The 13223-nt window shown below is 41.1% G+C and overlaps 1 protein-coding gene across 3 annotated transcripts in view; it reads left to right on the forward strand.

Annotated features, from left to right (window-relative positions):
- mcf2a (MCF.2 cell line derived transforming sequence a) overlaps positions 1-13223 on the forward strand; it is a 36897-nt gene that overhangs the window by 12195 nt on the left and 11479 nt on the right. For 2 of the 3 annotated variants that reach the window (XM_058396273.1, XM_058396275.1), the window contains exons 5-15: positions 3908-4027; positions 4124-4240; positions 4331-4480; positions 8000-8121; positions 9509-9623; positions 9716-9835; positions 10770-10961; positions 11087-11278; positions 11493-11664; positions 12399-12475; positions 12593-12675. In XM_058396273.1, coding sequence (XP_058252256.1) covers positions 3908-4027; positions 4124-4240; positions 4331-4480; positions 8000-8121; positions 9509-9623; positions 9716-9835; positions 10770-10961; positions 11087-11278; positions 11493-11664; positions 12399-12475; positions 12593-12675 — 1460 coding nt within the window. The remainder of the gene's footprint in view (positions 1-3907; positions 4028-4123; positions 4241-4330; positions 4481-7999; positions 8122-9508; positions 9624-9715; positions 9836-10769; positions 10962-11086; positions 11279-11492; positions 11665-12398; positions 12476-12592; positions 12676-13223) is intronic. The other variant, XM_058396274.1, reaches the window with a different exon arrangement.

A 13223-nucleotide genomic window follows, 5' to 3' on the forward strand; every position in this document is an offset into this window, starting at 1 on the left:
TTGCATCATGTATCATATGCATCATTATATGCCAGGAGGTTTAACTGATACACAGTTAAACATGTGTTTACAATTTTTTAAAACAATTTTTTTATTTCATTTGACCTATTGCATGGTATTGGCCTGACAGAAGATGAGAATGACAGTGAAACTGACAGAGAGACTGATAGAGAGACTGGTGGAGAGGAGAAAATGGCAGGAAGACTGCCAGTGGAAGGACTGACTTCAGACAAATTGACAGCCTGATGGACAGATGGGCTAAGGAATTGCCAGAGAGACTGATGCAGAGAGACACACTTTGACTGTCACTTAAATTGACTCTTAGACACTGAGACTAGCACAGGGACAGAGACTGACACTGAGAGATAGAGATTGACACAGAAGCTGACACAGAAAGACAGAGACTGGTACAGAGACATTGACTCAGAGACTGGCAAAGAGAGACTAACACAGAGTCTGACACAGAGAGACTAACACATGAGAGACTGACACAGAGTCTGATACAGAGAGGCACTGACACAGGGAGAGTGAAACAGAGAGACTGGCACATGAGAGAGTGACGCAGACACTGACTATGAGAGACTGACACAGAGACTGACACAAAGACAGTGACACGGAGACACTGACACAGAGACACTGACACGGAGACACTGACACAGAGACACTGACACGGAGACACTGACACGGAGACACTGACATAAAGACACTGACATAAAGACACTGACACGGAGACATTGACACAAAGACACTGACACGGAGACACTGACACAAAGACACTGACATGGAGACACTGACACAAAGACACTGACACAAAGACACTGACCCAAAGACACTTACACAGAGAGACTGACACAGAGAGAGACTGACACAAAGACACCACACAGAGACACTGGCACAAATACACTTCACAGAGAGACTGACACAGACACACTGATATAGAGACACTGACACAGAGATACTGACACAAAGACACTTACACAGAAAGACTGAAACAAACAGAATGAAACAAAGACACTGACACAGAGAGACTGACACATGAGAGAATGACAAAGATAATGACAGAGAGACTGACATAAAGACACTGACACAAAGACACTGAAACTTCACAGAAAGACTGGCACAGAGACACTGACACAAAGACGCTTCACAGATAGACTGAAGACAGACACACTTATATAGAGACACTGGCACAGAGACACTGACACAAAGACGCTTCACAGATAGACTGAAGACAGACACACTTATATAGAGACACTGGCACAGAGACACTGACACAAAGACGCTTCACAGATAGACTGAAGACAGACACACTTATATAGAGACACTGACACAGAGATTCTGACACAAAGACACTGACATAGAGAGACTGACACAAACAGAGTGAAATAATGGCACTGACAGATTCTGACACAAAGACACTGACACAGAGAGACTGACACAAACAGAGTGAAACAACAGCACTGACTCAGAGAGACTGACACAAAGACAATGACACAGAGAGACTGACAAACAGAGTGAAACAAAGGCACAGACACAGAGAGACTGACACAAAGACACTGACACAAAGACATTGACACAGAGAGACTGACACAAACAGAATGAAACAAAGGCATTGACAGAGCGACTGACACAAATACACTGACACAGAGAGACTGACAAACAGAGTGAAACAAAGGCACAGACACAGAGAGACTGACACAAAGACACTGACACAAAGACTTTGACACAGAGAGACTGACACAAACAGAATGAAACAAAGGCATTGACAGAGCGACTGACACAAATACACTGACACAGAGAGACTGACACAAAAAGAGTGAAACAAAGGCACTGACACAGAGAGACTGACACACTGACACTGGCACAGAGAGACTGGCATAGAGACAATGACATAGAGTCACCGATATGAAGACACTGACACATAGAAACTGTCAGAGAGTCTGACACAGAGAGACCGACACAAAGACACTGACACAGAGAAAATGACAGTGATACTCCTAGGCTCCTAATCACAAAAGTGCAGTGATGAAATTCCTCACTGACGCAATGGAGCAAACCTGAAAATAAAAGTGCTGAGTGAGGCGCGCATGTGATTGGCTACCTCCTGCACGCAGATATACCTGAGTTTCAGCAGCACACACTACGTGCACTTTATACATGATGAGTTTATGCTGTGTGGAGGGAGAGAGAGAGAGAGGGAGAGAGAGAGACAGAGGCAGAGAGAGAGAGAGAGAGAGAGAAACAGAGGCGGAGAGAGAGAGAGAGAGAGAGACAGAGGCAGACAGAGAGAGAGAGAGAGAGAGAGAGGCAGAGAGAGAGGCAGTGGGACTGCGGGTGGTTCTGCAGCCACCAGAGTACTGCATGGTGCAGGCAATGACAGGAGAGGACGAGCCGAATTAAAGGATTATTTATACTTTTTAAACCGCTGCGATCATGAGTGCTTCCTGTTCCTTCTACGGAGTTCTGCGCGGGTGTAATGAGGACTCTGCAATGGTAACACTTCGGCATTTAAAGGGTTAGAGAGAATTTAGCTTATTCATGCCATTGCTGATGTTAATCTGTGTTTTACAGGAGACTTTAAAGAAAGCCCTGCATTTGTACTGAGAGTGATAGATGATCCTTAAAACATGTTTCCATGAATAACTGTTAGCAAAGTTAATAGAGCTGGTTCGGTTCGTAAGCGTTCAGAGCATCATTATTCACTTTGGGTCGGATTTGATTTGTGGAGAAAATCCTTCACACTTCATGGTTGGTTATCATCATCTGGTCATGTGGCAGGTTTTCATTTTTTCTGTCCATTTCTCATGCTTATATTTCATCTCTGCAGCAGCTTGTGTCCTGTCACTGGATCGATAACAGCCGCATTAAGCAACATCAGCACAACTAACTGGGGACAAAATGAAGGTCTTTGTTAACACATACTCTGAATTAGCTTTTGTGCTAATCGTGTTTCAGAGGAATAAATTAAGAAGAAGAAAGAAAGAAAGAAACCGTGTATTAATACTTTTATGGGGAAATGAAAGTGTTTCAGCAGCAGCTTAAATGGCTTGTGAGAAGATAATAAATAAGTAAATATATATGACATTAGTGGTATCAAATGCAGTGACTGACATTTAGAGGTCAAACATACAAGGACTTTTGCACAAGTGTCTAATTTTCTCAAACACAAACAGGTTTTCTTATGTAGTGCGATATTTTTCTACAAAACACTGGTTTCAAAATGATCAGCAAAAGTCTCTGATGTCCTAAACACATCGGAGACTTTGGAGGAAGAATCTTGGTCCATTTTAAGCTCCATTATAGCCCTTAAACTTGTGCATGTGGACTCTCTTTAAAACTCAGTAATTTGGTTACTGACTTACTGTATCATCTATGTGATAATCTACTTAAAATACTGTACTTTGTCAAGCCGTCTAAGAATATTCACCAAAAAGTGATAAATATTTATAATCAAAACATTCAGTCTGAAATGCTTATTGAGAATTTTCTTTCCCTAACCTGCTAAAAACCTGCTGAAACTATTCCTCCAAAAAAATACATTAAATAAATAAATAAGTAGTATTAGTTGTTTTTCACAATGTATATAATGTTAATTATGCACAGTGCATGTAACAGTAATTATGTAATGTTAATATATGTAACATTAATGGCACAGGATTAAATATTGTGAATTCTTGGGGTTTGACACAATTACGATTCCTGATTTGGAATACATTTTTTTCATAGTAAAGATTTTAATTGGCTTGATTAGTGCATCCCAAATTTGGCATTTCAACTGAAATTATGCAATGCAAATTAATGATCAGATCCATTTCTTCTTTAACTGTGGGATTGGATTGGGAGGTTGGATTTATTGGTTTGGTGGTATCACATGATTCATGGTACTATTTTTTTTTCTGTCCTTCAGGCATCTTTTCCAGGAACTCTTCACCTGGTCTTAGTTCTGAGACCAACCAGCTTCTTCCAGCGCACATTCACGGACCTCGTCTTCCGCTTCAGCCAAGAGGATTTTATGCTCAAGTTACCCGTAAGACCATCTACACCAGGGCTGCCCAGCCTTATCTGCACAATATATCACAATTACCCCTGTCTCTATATTAATTGCAATGCGTGTGTCTGTCAGGTTGTGATGCTGAGCTCGGTCACTGATTTACTTCGCTACATTGATGAGAATCAACTAACTTCTGAATTTGGAGGCACTCTGGATTACTGCCATAGTGACTGGATCTTCCTCAGAACTGTACAGCACTGCCACTCACACCTCCTCTATTTCCAGATAACAGATAACTCCAGTGGTGATAGTAACGATAAGACGTCTTTGCTTTTTCAGGCTATAGAGAGTTTTGCAGTGACTGTGAAGGACATTGCTCAGATGCTGCAGGCTTTTGGCACAGAGTTGGCAGAGATGGAATTATCACAGGAGAGCAATGCCATTGAGTTACTGTTGCTGTCACACACTGAGAAGTACAGGAAACTGAAGGTACAGCTGAAAGTCAAACCTGTGTGTGTTGTTTGTGTGTGTGTGTGTGTGTGTGTGTGTATGTTTAGATCTGTTTCAGCTTATTTTTCCATAACAGCAGGCCTAACACTAGTGCTAATTTGCACTTTCTGGTTTCTCAGTACCACAACAGGCTGTGATTTAAAAAGAAAAATAAATAGCTGCTCTAATGTAAGTGATGACAGGAAGTAACTTGTTTTGTGAGATGTTTCACAATGTAATGATAAATGGATCAAAAGTATGACATGTTCTGTAATTAACTGGATTCACTGCTCCCTTTATACTGTGTATGTTTTTTAAAAAAAACTCAAAAATGTTTAAGTAAGTTGTGCTTGACAGATGACTGCAGAGCAGTTCAGACCAGCCTCGGGTGAACTTCACTCTCATAACAGTTTTGTGTTTTCCCTGGTTTTTGAAAGCTCAAAAGGAATTCCTGTCAAAACAGAGACAACCGTGCTGCCACCGAGATTCACTACTAAACACACATAATGCTAGCTAGCTACATTAGCTTTGATCCTAGTGAACTATGTTAATTGTTCAAAACCCCTAACCCATTAAACTGTATGAGCATAGTGGTGCTGCTAGCACTAATCAGGCAAGGGCAAAGTAGTCACAGTTTATGCACATCATTGGGTATTTTTGCTCAAATGACATTAGGGGTGAGTGTTTGATTAGGTGGATGAGTGAATGGTTGGGTGAGTGAGTGTTTGATAGGTTGGCCCGGTGATTGTTTGATTGGGTGGATGATTGTATGGTTGGCCCGGTGATTGTTTGATTGGGTGGATGATTGTATGGTTGGGTGGGTGAGTGTTTGATAGGTTGGGTGAGTGAGTGTTTGATTCGGTGGATGATTGTATGGTTGGCCCGGTGATTGTTTGATTGGGTGGATGATTGTATGGTTGGGTGGGTGAGTGTTTGATAGGTTGGGTGAGTGAGTGTTTGATTGGGTGGATGATTGTATGGTTGGGTGGGTGAGTGTTTGATAGGTTGTGTGAGTGAGTGTTTGATTCGGTGGATGATTGTATGGTTGGGTGGGTGAATGTTTGATTGGGTGGATGAGTGTATGGTTGGGTGGATGAGTATTTGGGTGGATGAGTGAATGGTTGGGTGGGTGAGTGTATGGTTGGGTGGATGAGTATTTGGGTGGATGAGTGAATGGTTGGGTGGGTGAGTGTATGGATGGGTTGGGTGGGTGAGTGTTTGATTGGGTGGATGAGTGTATGGTTTGGTGAGTGAGTGTTTCATTGGGTGGATGAGTGTATGGTTGGGTGGGTGAGTGTTTGATAGGTTGGGTGGGTGAGTGTTTGATTGGGTGGATGAGTGTATGGTTGGGTGGGTGAGTGTTTGGTAGGCTGGGTGGGTGAGTGTTTGATTGGGTGGGTGAGTGATAGGTTGGGTGGGTGAGTGTTTAATTGGGTGGATGAGTGTATGGTTGGGTGGATAAGTGTTTGATTGGGTGGATGAGTGTATGGTTGGGTGGATAAGTGTTTGATTGGGTGGATGAGTGAATGGTTGGGTGGGTGAGTGTTTGGTAGGCTGGGTGGGTGAGTGTTTGATTGGGTGGATGAGTGTATGGTTGGGTGGGTGAGTGTTTGGTAGGCTGGGTGGGTGAGTGTTTGATTGGGTGGGTGAGTGATAGGTTGGGTGGGTGAGTGTTTAATTGGGTGGATGAGTGTATGGTTGGGTAGGTGAGTGTTTGATAGGTTGTGTGGGTGTGTGATTGGTTAAGTGGATGAGTGAGTGGTTGGGTGGGTGGGAGGGATTGGGTGAGTGAGTGGTTGGGTGGGTGGTTGAGTGATTAGTTGAGTGGGTGGGATTGGGTGAGTGAGTGTTTGATTGGGTGGATGAGTGAATGGTTAGGTGGGTGAGTGTTTGACTGGGTAGGTGAGTGTTTTTTGAGTGGATGAGTGTATGCTTGGGTGGGTGAGTGTTTATTTGAGTGGATGAGTGGATGGTTGGGTGAGTGAATGTTTGATTGGGTGGATGAGTGAATGGTTGGGTGAATGAATGTTTGATTGGGTGGATGAGTGAATGGTTGGGTGAGTGAATGTTTGATTGAGTGGATGAGTGAATGGTTGGGTGAGTGAATGTTTGATTGGGTGGATGAGTGTATGGTTGGGTGGATAAGTGTTTGATTGGGTGGATGAGTGTATGGTTGGGTGGATAAGTGTTTGATTGGGTGGATGAGTGAATGGTTGGGTGAGTGATTGTTTGATTGGGTGGATGAGTGAATGGTTGGGTGGATAAGTGTTTGATTGGGTGGATGAGTGTATGGTTGGGTGGATAAGTGTTTGATTGGGTGGATGAGTGAATGGTTGGGTGAGTGAATGTTTGATTGGGTGGATGAGTGTATGGTTGGGTGGATAAGTGTTTGATTGGGTGGATGAGTGTATGGTTGGGTGGATAAGTGTTTGATTGGGTGGATGAGTGAATGGTTGGGTGAGTGAATGTTTGATTGGGTGGATGAGTGAATGGTTGGGTGAGTGAATGTTTGATTGGGTGGATGAGTGAATGGTTGGGTGGATAAGTGTTTGGGTGAATGAGTGAATGGTTGGGTGGATAAGTTTTTGATTGGGTGGATGAGTGAATGGTTGGGTGGATAAGTGTTTGATTGGGTGGATGAGTGAATGGTTGGGTGAGTGAATGTTTGATTGGGTGAATGAGTGAATGGTTGGGTGGATAAGTGTTTGATTGGGTGGATGAGTGAATGGTTGGGTGGATAAGTGTTTGGGTGAATGAGTGAATGGTTGGGTGGATAAGTGTTTGATTGGGTGGATGAGTGAATGGTTGGGTGGATAAGTGTTTGATTGGGTGAATGAGTGAATGGTTGGGTGGATAAGTGTTTGGGTGAATGAGTGAATGGTTGGGTGGATAAGTGTTTGATTGGGTGGATGAGTGAATGGTTGGGTGGATAAGTGTTTGATTGGGTGGATGAGTGAATGGTTGGGTGGATAAGTGTTTGGGTGAATGAGTGAATGGTTGGGTGGATAAGTGTTTGATTGGGTGAATGAGTGAATGGTTGGGTGGATAAGTGTTTGATTGGGTGAATGAGTGAATGGTTGGGTGGATAAGTGTTTGATTGGGTGAATGAGTGAATGGTTGGGTGGATAAGTGTTTGGGTGGATGAGTGAATGGTTGGGTGGATAAGTGTTTGATTGGGTGGATGAGTGAATGGTTGGGTGAGTGTATGGATGGGTGGATGAGTGTATGGTTGGGTGGGTTTTTGGTTGGGTACTTAAATGGCTACCAACAACAATTTTTATTTTAAATCTGCCATTTTAAAACCAATTGTTATAATCCATAAATAATGGAATAATGGAAAAATGTCAGAAACACTAGATGAAAAGAAATAAATCTAAATAACTAAAGCTTAACACACTTCAAAAACATTTGCAATGTCTCGGGTGTTTCTTTGTCTCTGCAACTCTATTCACGTTGTACTTTTCTCTATGCCTCTGCTGGGACTATGACAGATGTTTGTGTTGTTCTTTGTGAATGCAGGATGCTATCAGCTCAGTGATGAGGGAGGGACGCTACCTGCTCTCTAGCCTGGAAGCTTCTGGGAAGGAGGAGAATAAAGATACACACTGGGACATAACACAGGACTGGGACACAGTACAGAGGTGTGCAGTCCTCATGACTAATTCACTCTCCTGACTCTGACCTACTCCAAACAAATATACAAAAATCAATTAGATTTTAACTTTATTCTATTGCTATTATTTTTAATTTTTGCTTTTTTACTTTTGCTTTTATCTTTTTTAGATCTATGTAGTTATATACGCTGCGGTTATTTACTGTACACTTTTCATTAGTACTTTTTTAAATAACCCTTTATATTTTCTTCCACTTGTACTATGTGCACAGTAAGTATTCATGTTTTCAATCTCAGTATATGTTATACAATATATTTCAATATACATGTTTAATACTTTGGTCTGTAGTATAAAGGTTGAGTTCAAAACTTACATACACCTAAGCTACAACATTCAAGCTGAGTATTTCACAACTCCACACATTCCGTGTTACCATAAATGTCCTGTGTTAAGTTATTTAGGATCTACTTTATTTCCATAAGAGGTAGTTTTAAAATAAAAGCTAAAACTATGTTTTATTTCACTATTATTTACTATGTAATATCTCCTGTTGATCATTATTTGGTATCATTGCCTTTTCTTTGCTTAACTTGAATCAAACACTTAGGCTAGCCTTGAACAAGCTCCTTTCAATGCTTTACCAGAATTTTTTTGCGCATTTCTCTTGATAAAACTGGAGTAGGGTTGTGGGTCTTCTCAGTCAGACACACTTTTTCATTTCATTCCAGAAAATTTCTACAAGATTCAAATCAGTTTTGTCATGGTCAATCCAGCAATTTCACTTTTTTAAGGATAAATGCCTTAGGCCAATCAGTTCAGAGCATACTCAACACTCATCCAAAAAGCAAGTGTAGCTTTTATCTTTTTTTTTTAATGCTGGTCTGAGAATAGTGGCTTCTTCCTTGTGCCACAGCCACACAGGGCATGGTGATGTACAGGAGGACTCCTTTAATGGTGCATGTACACACTTTGGTACCTGATGTCTCCAACTCATTCACTAGTCTTTAGAGATTGTCTCTAAAGGTAGGGCCTTTTACATCCACAGGTCCCCCCAACCCTAATTCAATTTTAATAGGACAGTTAAGAAGCTTTTAAAAGTCCGACTGTTTAATGACACTGTCATCTCAGCGTTAAATATTAGACCCACTGAAATTCTGACAGAGTGAATAAAAGATGTAATAATTCTGTCTCTCTCTCTCTCTCTCTCTCTCTCTCTCTCTCTCTCTCATTGTTATTCTGATCTGAATAAAGTAGATACAAACTGACTTGCCAAAACAAATGTATGACAACATAAAATGTGTGGAGGCCACAGAGATATCTATGTATGTACACTTTTGGCCTTCACTGTAATATTGCATTGTGGTAAAATAGAACTTCTTGATTTAGAACCTCTTGTTTCTGCTTTCTGTTACAGACTGCTGGCGCAGCTGAGAGATATGGAGATGGCTTTTGATGATTTCTTTGACAAGCACCACCTCAAACTCCAGCAGTACCTGCAGTTACTGAGATATGAGCACAACTTTCAAGAAGTAGGCTGGTTTTCTGAGTACAAAAGCAATGTAAACAGACCCCAAAAACACTGGACTTCATGTGTATTTTGGACCTGTATTGTCTCTCACAGATGGAGAGTTCTCTGGAGAAGTTGAGTGCTCAGGAAAGGAAGCTCATTGTTACAGGAGAAACACTGACACAGACAGAGCAGATCATCAAAGAGCTGGATATTCTGGAGAAACGAGCCCAGGTAGCTTACTTGCACTATTAGAAAAAGGGTACTTCACTAAGGGTTCTTTAGTTTCATTAAAGGTTTCTTCTAGGAAACCTTTCTGATCTGTTGTAGAGGTCTAAATAGACCCTGTAAGGTTACCCGAAGGGACAACATTCCCTGAAGAGTTCTAGATTGGGCCTCTAAGTATGTATATCTGTGTTCTCAACTTTTATACACTATTTGGCCGAATGTTTGTAGACACCTGACCATTGCACCCATATGTGAGTTTTGAGCATCCTATTCTAGAGTTGCTGTTATAATAAGCTCCACTCTTCTGGAGAGACTTTACACTTGGGTTTAGAGTGTAACTGTGTGGATTTGCTCGTTCAGCCACAAGAGCATTAGTGAGATCAGACACTGATGTTGGGTGAGGAGGTCTGGGGTGCAGTCAGTGTTCCAGTTCATCTGACACAAAGGTGTTTATCAGGGTTAAAGTAGAGCTTTGTGTAGAGCAAGGAAGTTCTCTGCTCCAATCTTAGCAAACCATGTCTTCACGGACGTCACTTGTACATGGGCATTGTCACGCTTGAACATGTTTGGGCTTCTTAGTTCCAAATTGCAGTTGTACAGCAGACATTCCCCCAACAGTTTGGGGAAAACACACACAGGGGTGTGATGGTTAGGTGTCCACAAACTTTTAGCCATGCAGAGTGTATGATTGAAAAATCTGTTTTTGTTTGCAAAAACAGAAGAAATTGTGTTATGCCACTACATACCACTGGGGTGAATACAAATATACATCAAAAATAAATTTGTATTCATGTTTTTACTTTTTAAGGTTTCATTTCTTGCTAACTATGTATTTTTCTTATGAACAGATGAATATTCATAAATATTAGTAATTTAACATCTTACTTATGCCAGAAATGATCTTATCTTTGACATGTGCCATTCTTGTCTGTGGTATAAGGAGGAAATGACTCGGGCCCAGGTGATGATATTGCATGGACACCAGTTGGCTGCAGGTCATCATTATGCCACGCCTCTGATTGTACAGCGCTGTAATGAGCTCAGACACCACTGTGACACACTAAACTCTGCCATCAGTGCTAAATGCAAAACCCTCATACAAATGCAGACCTTACTGCAACACCTAGAAGAGGTGAGATTAACACAATCTCGTCTAGCTTCTATTATACTCAGGAATCTTCTTAAACAAAGCATTATTTGTTCATATTCCAGATCAATGTACTATGTGCACTATGTGTCTGTATGTCCTGTGTGCAGGCCCAGAAGTGGTGTGATGATGGCACATACCTCTTGGCCAATCAGCAGTTAGAAAAATTTAACTCTAAAGAAGGAGCTCAAGCAGCTCTGAGTGATTTAGAGAAGTTCCAGGAGGGGGCGCCAGCGCTCCTTAATGGCGGGCCAGATTTGCTGTTTATGGAATATGAGGGGATTCTGAATCCTCATTTACAGGTAAACCTTCATCTTTCATCATCAGTCCGTTCCTGACTTATTCTATATAAATTTTATATATGCAAAAATCTTTGATATCACACACGGGTGCCTTTATTTTGGCTTGTTGTCCATTTGCTTGTGTTTGTGGAAAGAGTTTACTGTGTGTGTGTGTGTGTGTGTGTGTGTTATAAGTCGGCTGACATCATTGTGTTCCATGTCTATTTGTTTCCAGACTCATATAGAGAAGACATTTGAGAAGTATGCCTCTGTACAGAATCTATTCCAGACTAGACAGACCTGCCTGAAGAAACTAGCAGATAAACACGTGCGGCCAGTACAGCTGGTAGCACCTCGTCCAGAGAATACACCACGTTCAAAGTCCCCGGTCTTTTCCCCCAAACATGGTACACTGATGGTATACTTATCTACCTTACACTTACACAGAGAACCTCAAAAGTCTCAACCCTTAACCTGCAGTGGCACTTTATTAGATGGGTTTTTCATAATAACATGATTTTCTAATATTATTATTATTAGTAGTAATGTTAGTAGTAGTAAAGTGAGTAAGGGATGTCCTGGATATTAAGATGTCTAGATATCAATATGGAATATCAGATATCAACAAGGATATCATGGTGGATGTCAGTTAGGTTATACTTAGACCGTCAGAAATAAACATAGTCGCAGTGCTGAGGTTAATACACACATTCAGACTGAGAAGGGCTCAGTGGCTGGAGGTTAGGAAGAAGCCATTGAGCCTTAAACCCAAGAGCAGATACTGACCCCTGCTGTGTAAGATCACAACAGGATCACTCCTACTTCCTCCACACATCTAGAAAACACATCAAAAACCGAGAACCAAGAGACAACTGAAAAGCTTCTTTCTGAGTGATCTCTCATACCCAAGAGTAGCTGGTTACTCTGTGAACTGTATAGAAGCATTGCTCCTAACAACAAATTTACAATTCTCTACACAAATGTACAAATTAGTACAGATGACATTATATGTGCATGTATAATTACACTGCCACTTGATCATCTTTAGTATCAGCAGGCTAATGCTGTGCGTTTAATATGTTATTATTATTGTATGATTATTATTTTTTGTGTTGGCTTATTTATTTTTCCTGCTCCACAGATCTTAATTCAACTATGAAATTCACCTTTGATTTCTCAGGCAAAAGAGCAACACGGAAAAGCCCGAACTCCAGGAAGGTAATAGAGTCCGAATGAATTACAATTTAACATATAATACAGCTGACTGCTTACATGATTAACATTTGATATGAACATTGTCATGTATGTATAATAAGATGGTCTTTTGTGTGTCAGATTGAGGTGTTACACGACTATCAGAACCGCAACTGTATGTCGTATGCTGTGGATGGCGAGGATGGAGCAGACTTGCGGAAACAGTGAGTCTTTTCTCTCCTTAAAAGGAAAAAGTGTTAGTGTTTAGTTATTAAAATATATTATAAGCCTGCACTCTCATTGCTGTAGCCTGGGTTAGATTTCTGGGCAGGGAACCAACCCAGCCACTGAGAGGATAACTTTCAGTGCCGGTCCTAAGCCTGAATAAAATGAGATGTCAGTAAGGGCATCAGGCATAAAACCTGTGCCAAAATCAAATATGCAGATTGGATGTGGCGAACCCTGAACAGGCAGCAGTTGAGGGAAAAAAACAATAACATATCTATCTATCTATCTATCTATCTATCTATCTATCTATCTATCTATCTATCTATCTATCTATCTATCTATCTATCTATCTATCTATCTATCTATCTATCTACACTATATTGCCAAAAGTATTCACTCACCTGCCTTGACTCGCATATGAACTTAAGTGACATCCCATTCCTAATCCATAGGGTTCAATATGACGTCGGTCCACCCTTTGCAGCTATAACAGCTTCAACTCTTCTGGGAAGGCTGTCCACAAGGTTTAGGAGTGTGTTTATGG

This window comes from Hemibagrus wyckioides, linkage group LG08 (assembly GCF_019097595.1).
Source record: "Hemibagrus wyckioides isolate EC202008001 linkage group LG08, SWU_Hwy_1.0, whole genome shotgun sequence".
NCBI lineage: Eukaryota > Metazoa > Chordata > Actinopteri > Siluriformes > Bagridae > Hemibagrus > Hemibagrus wyckioides.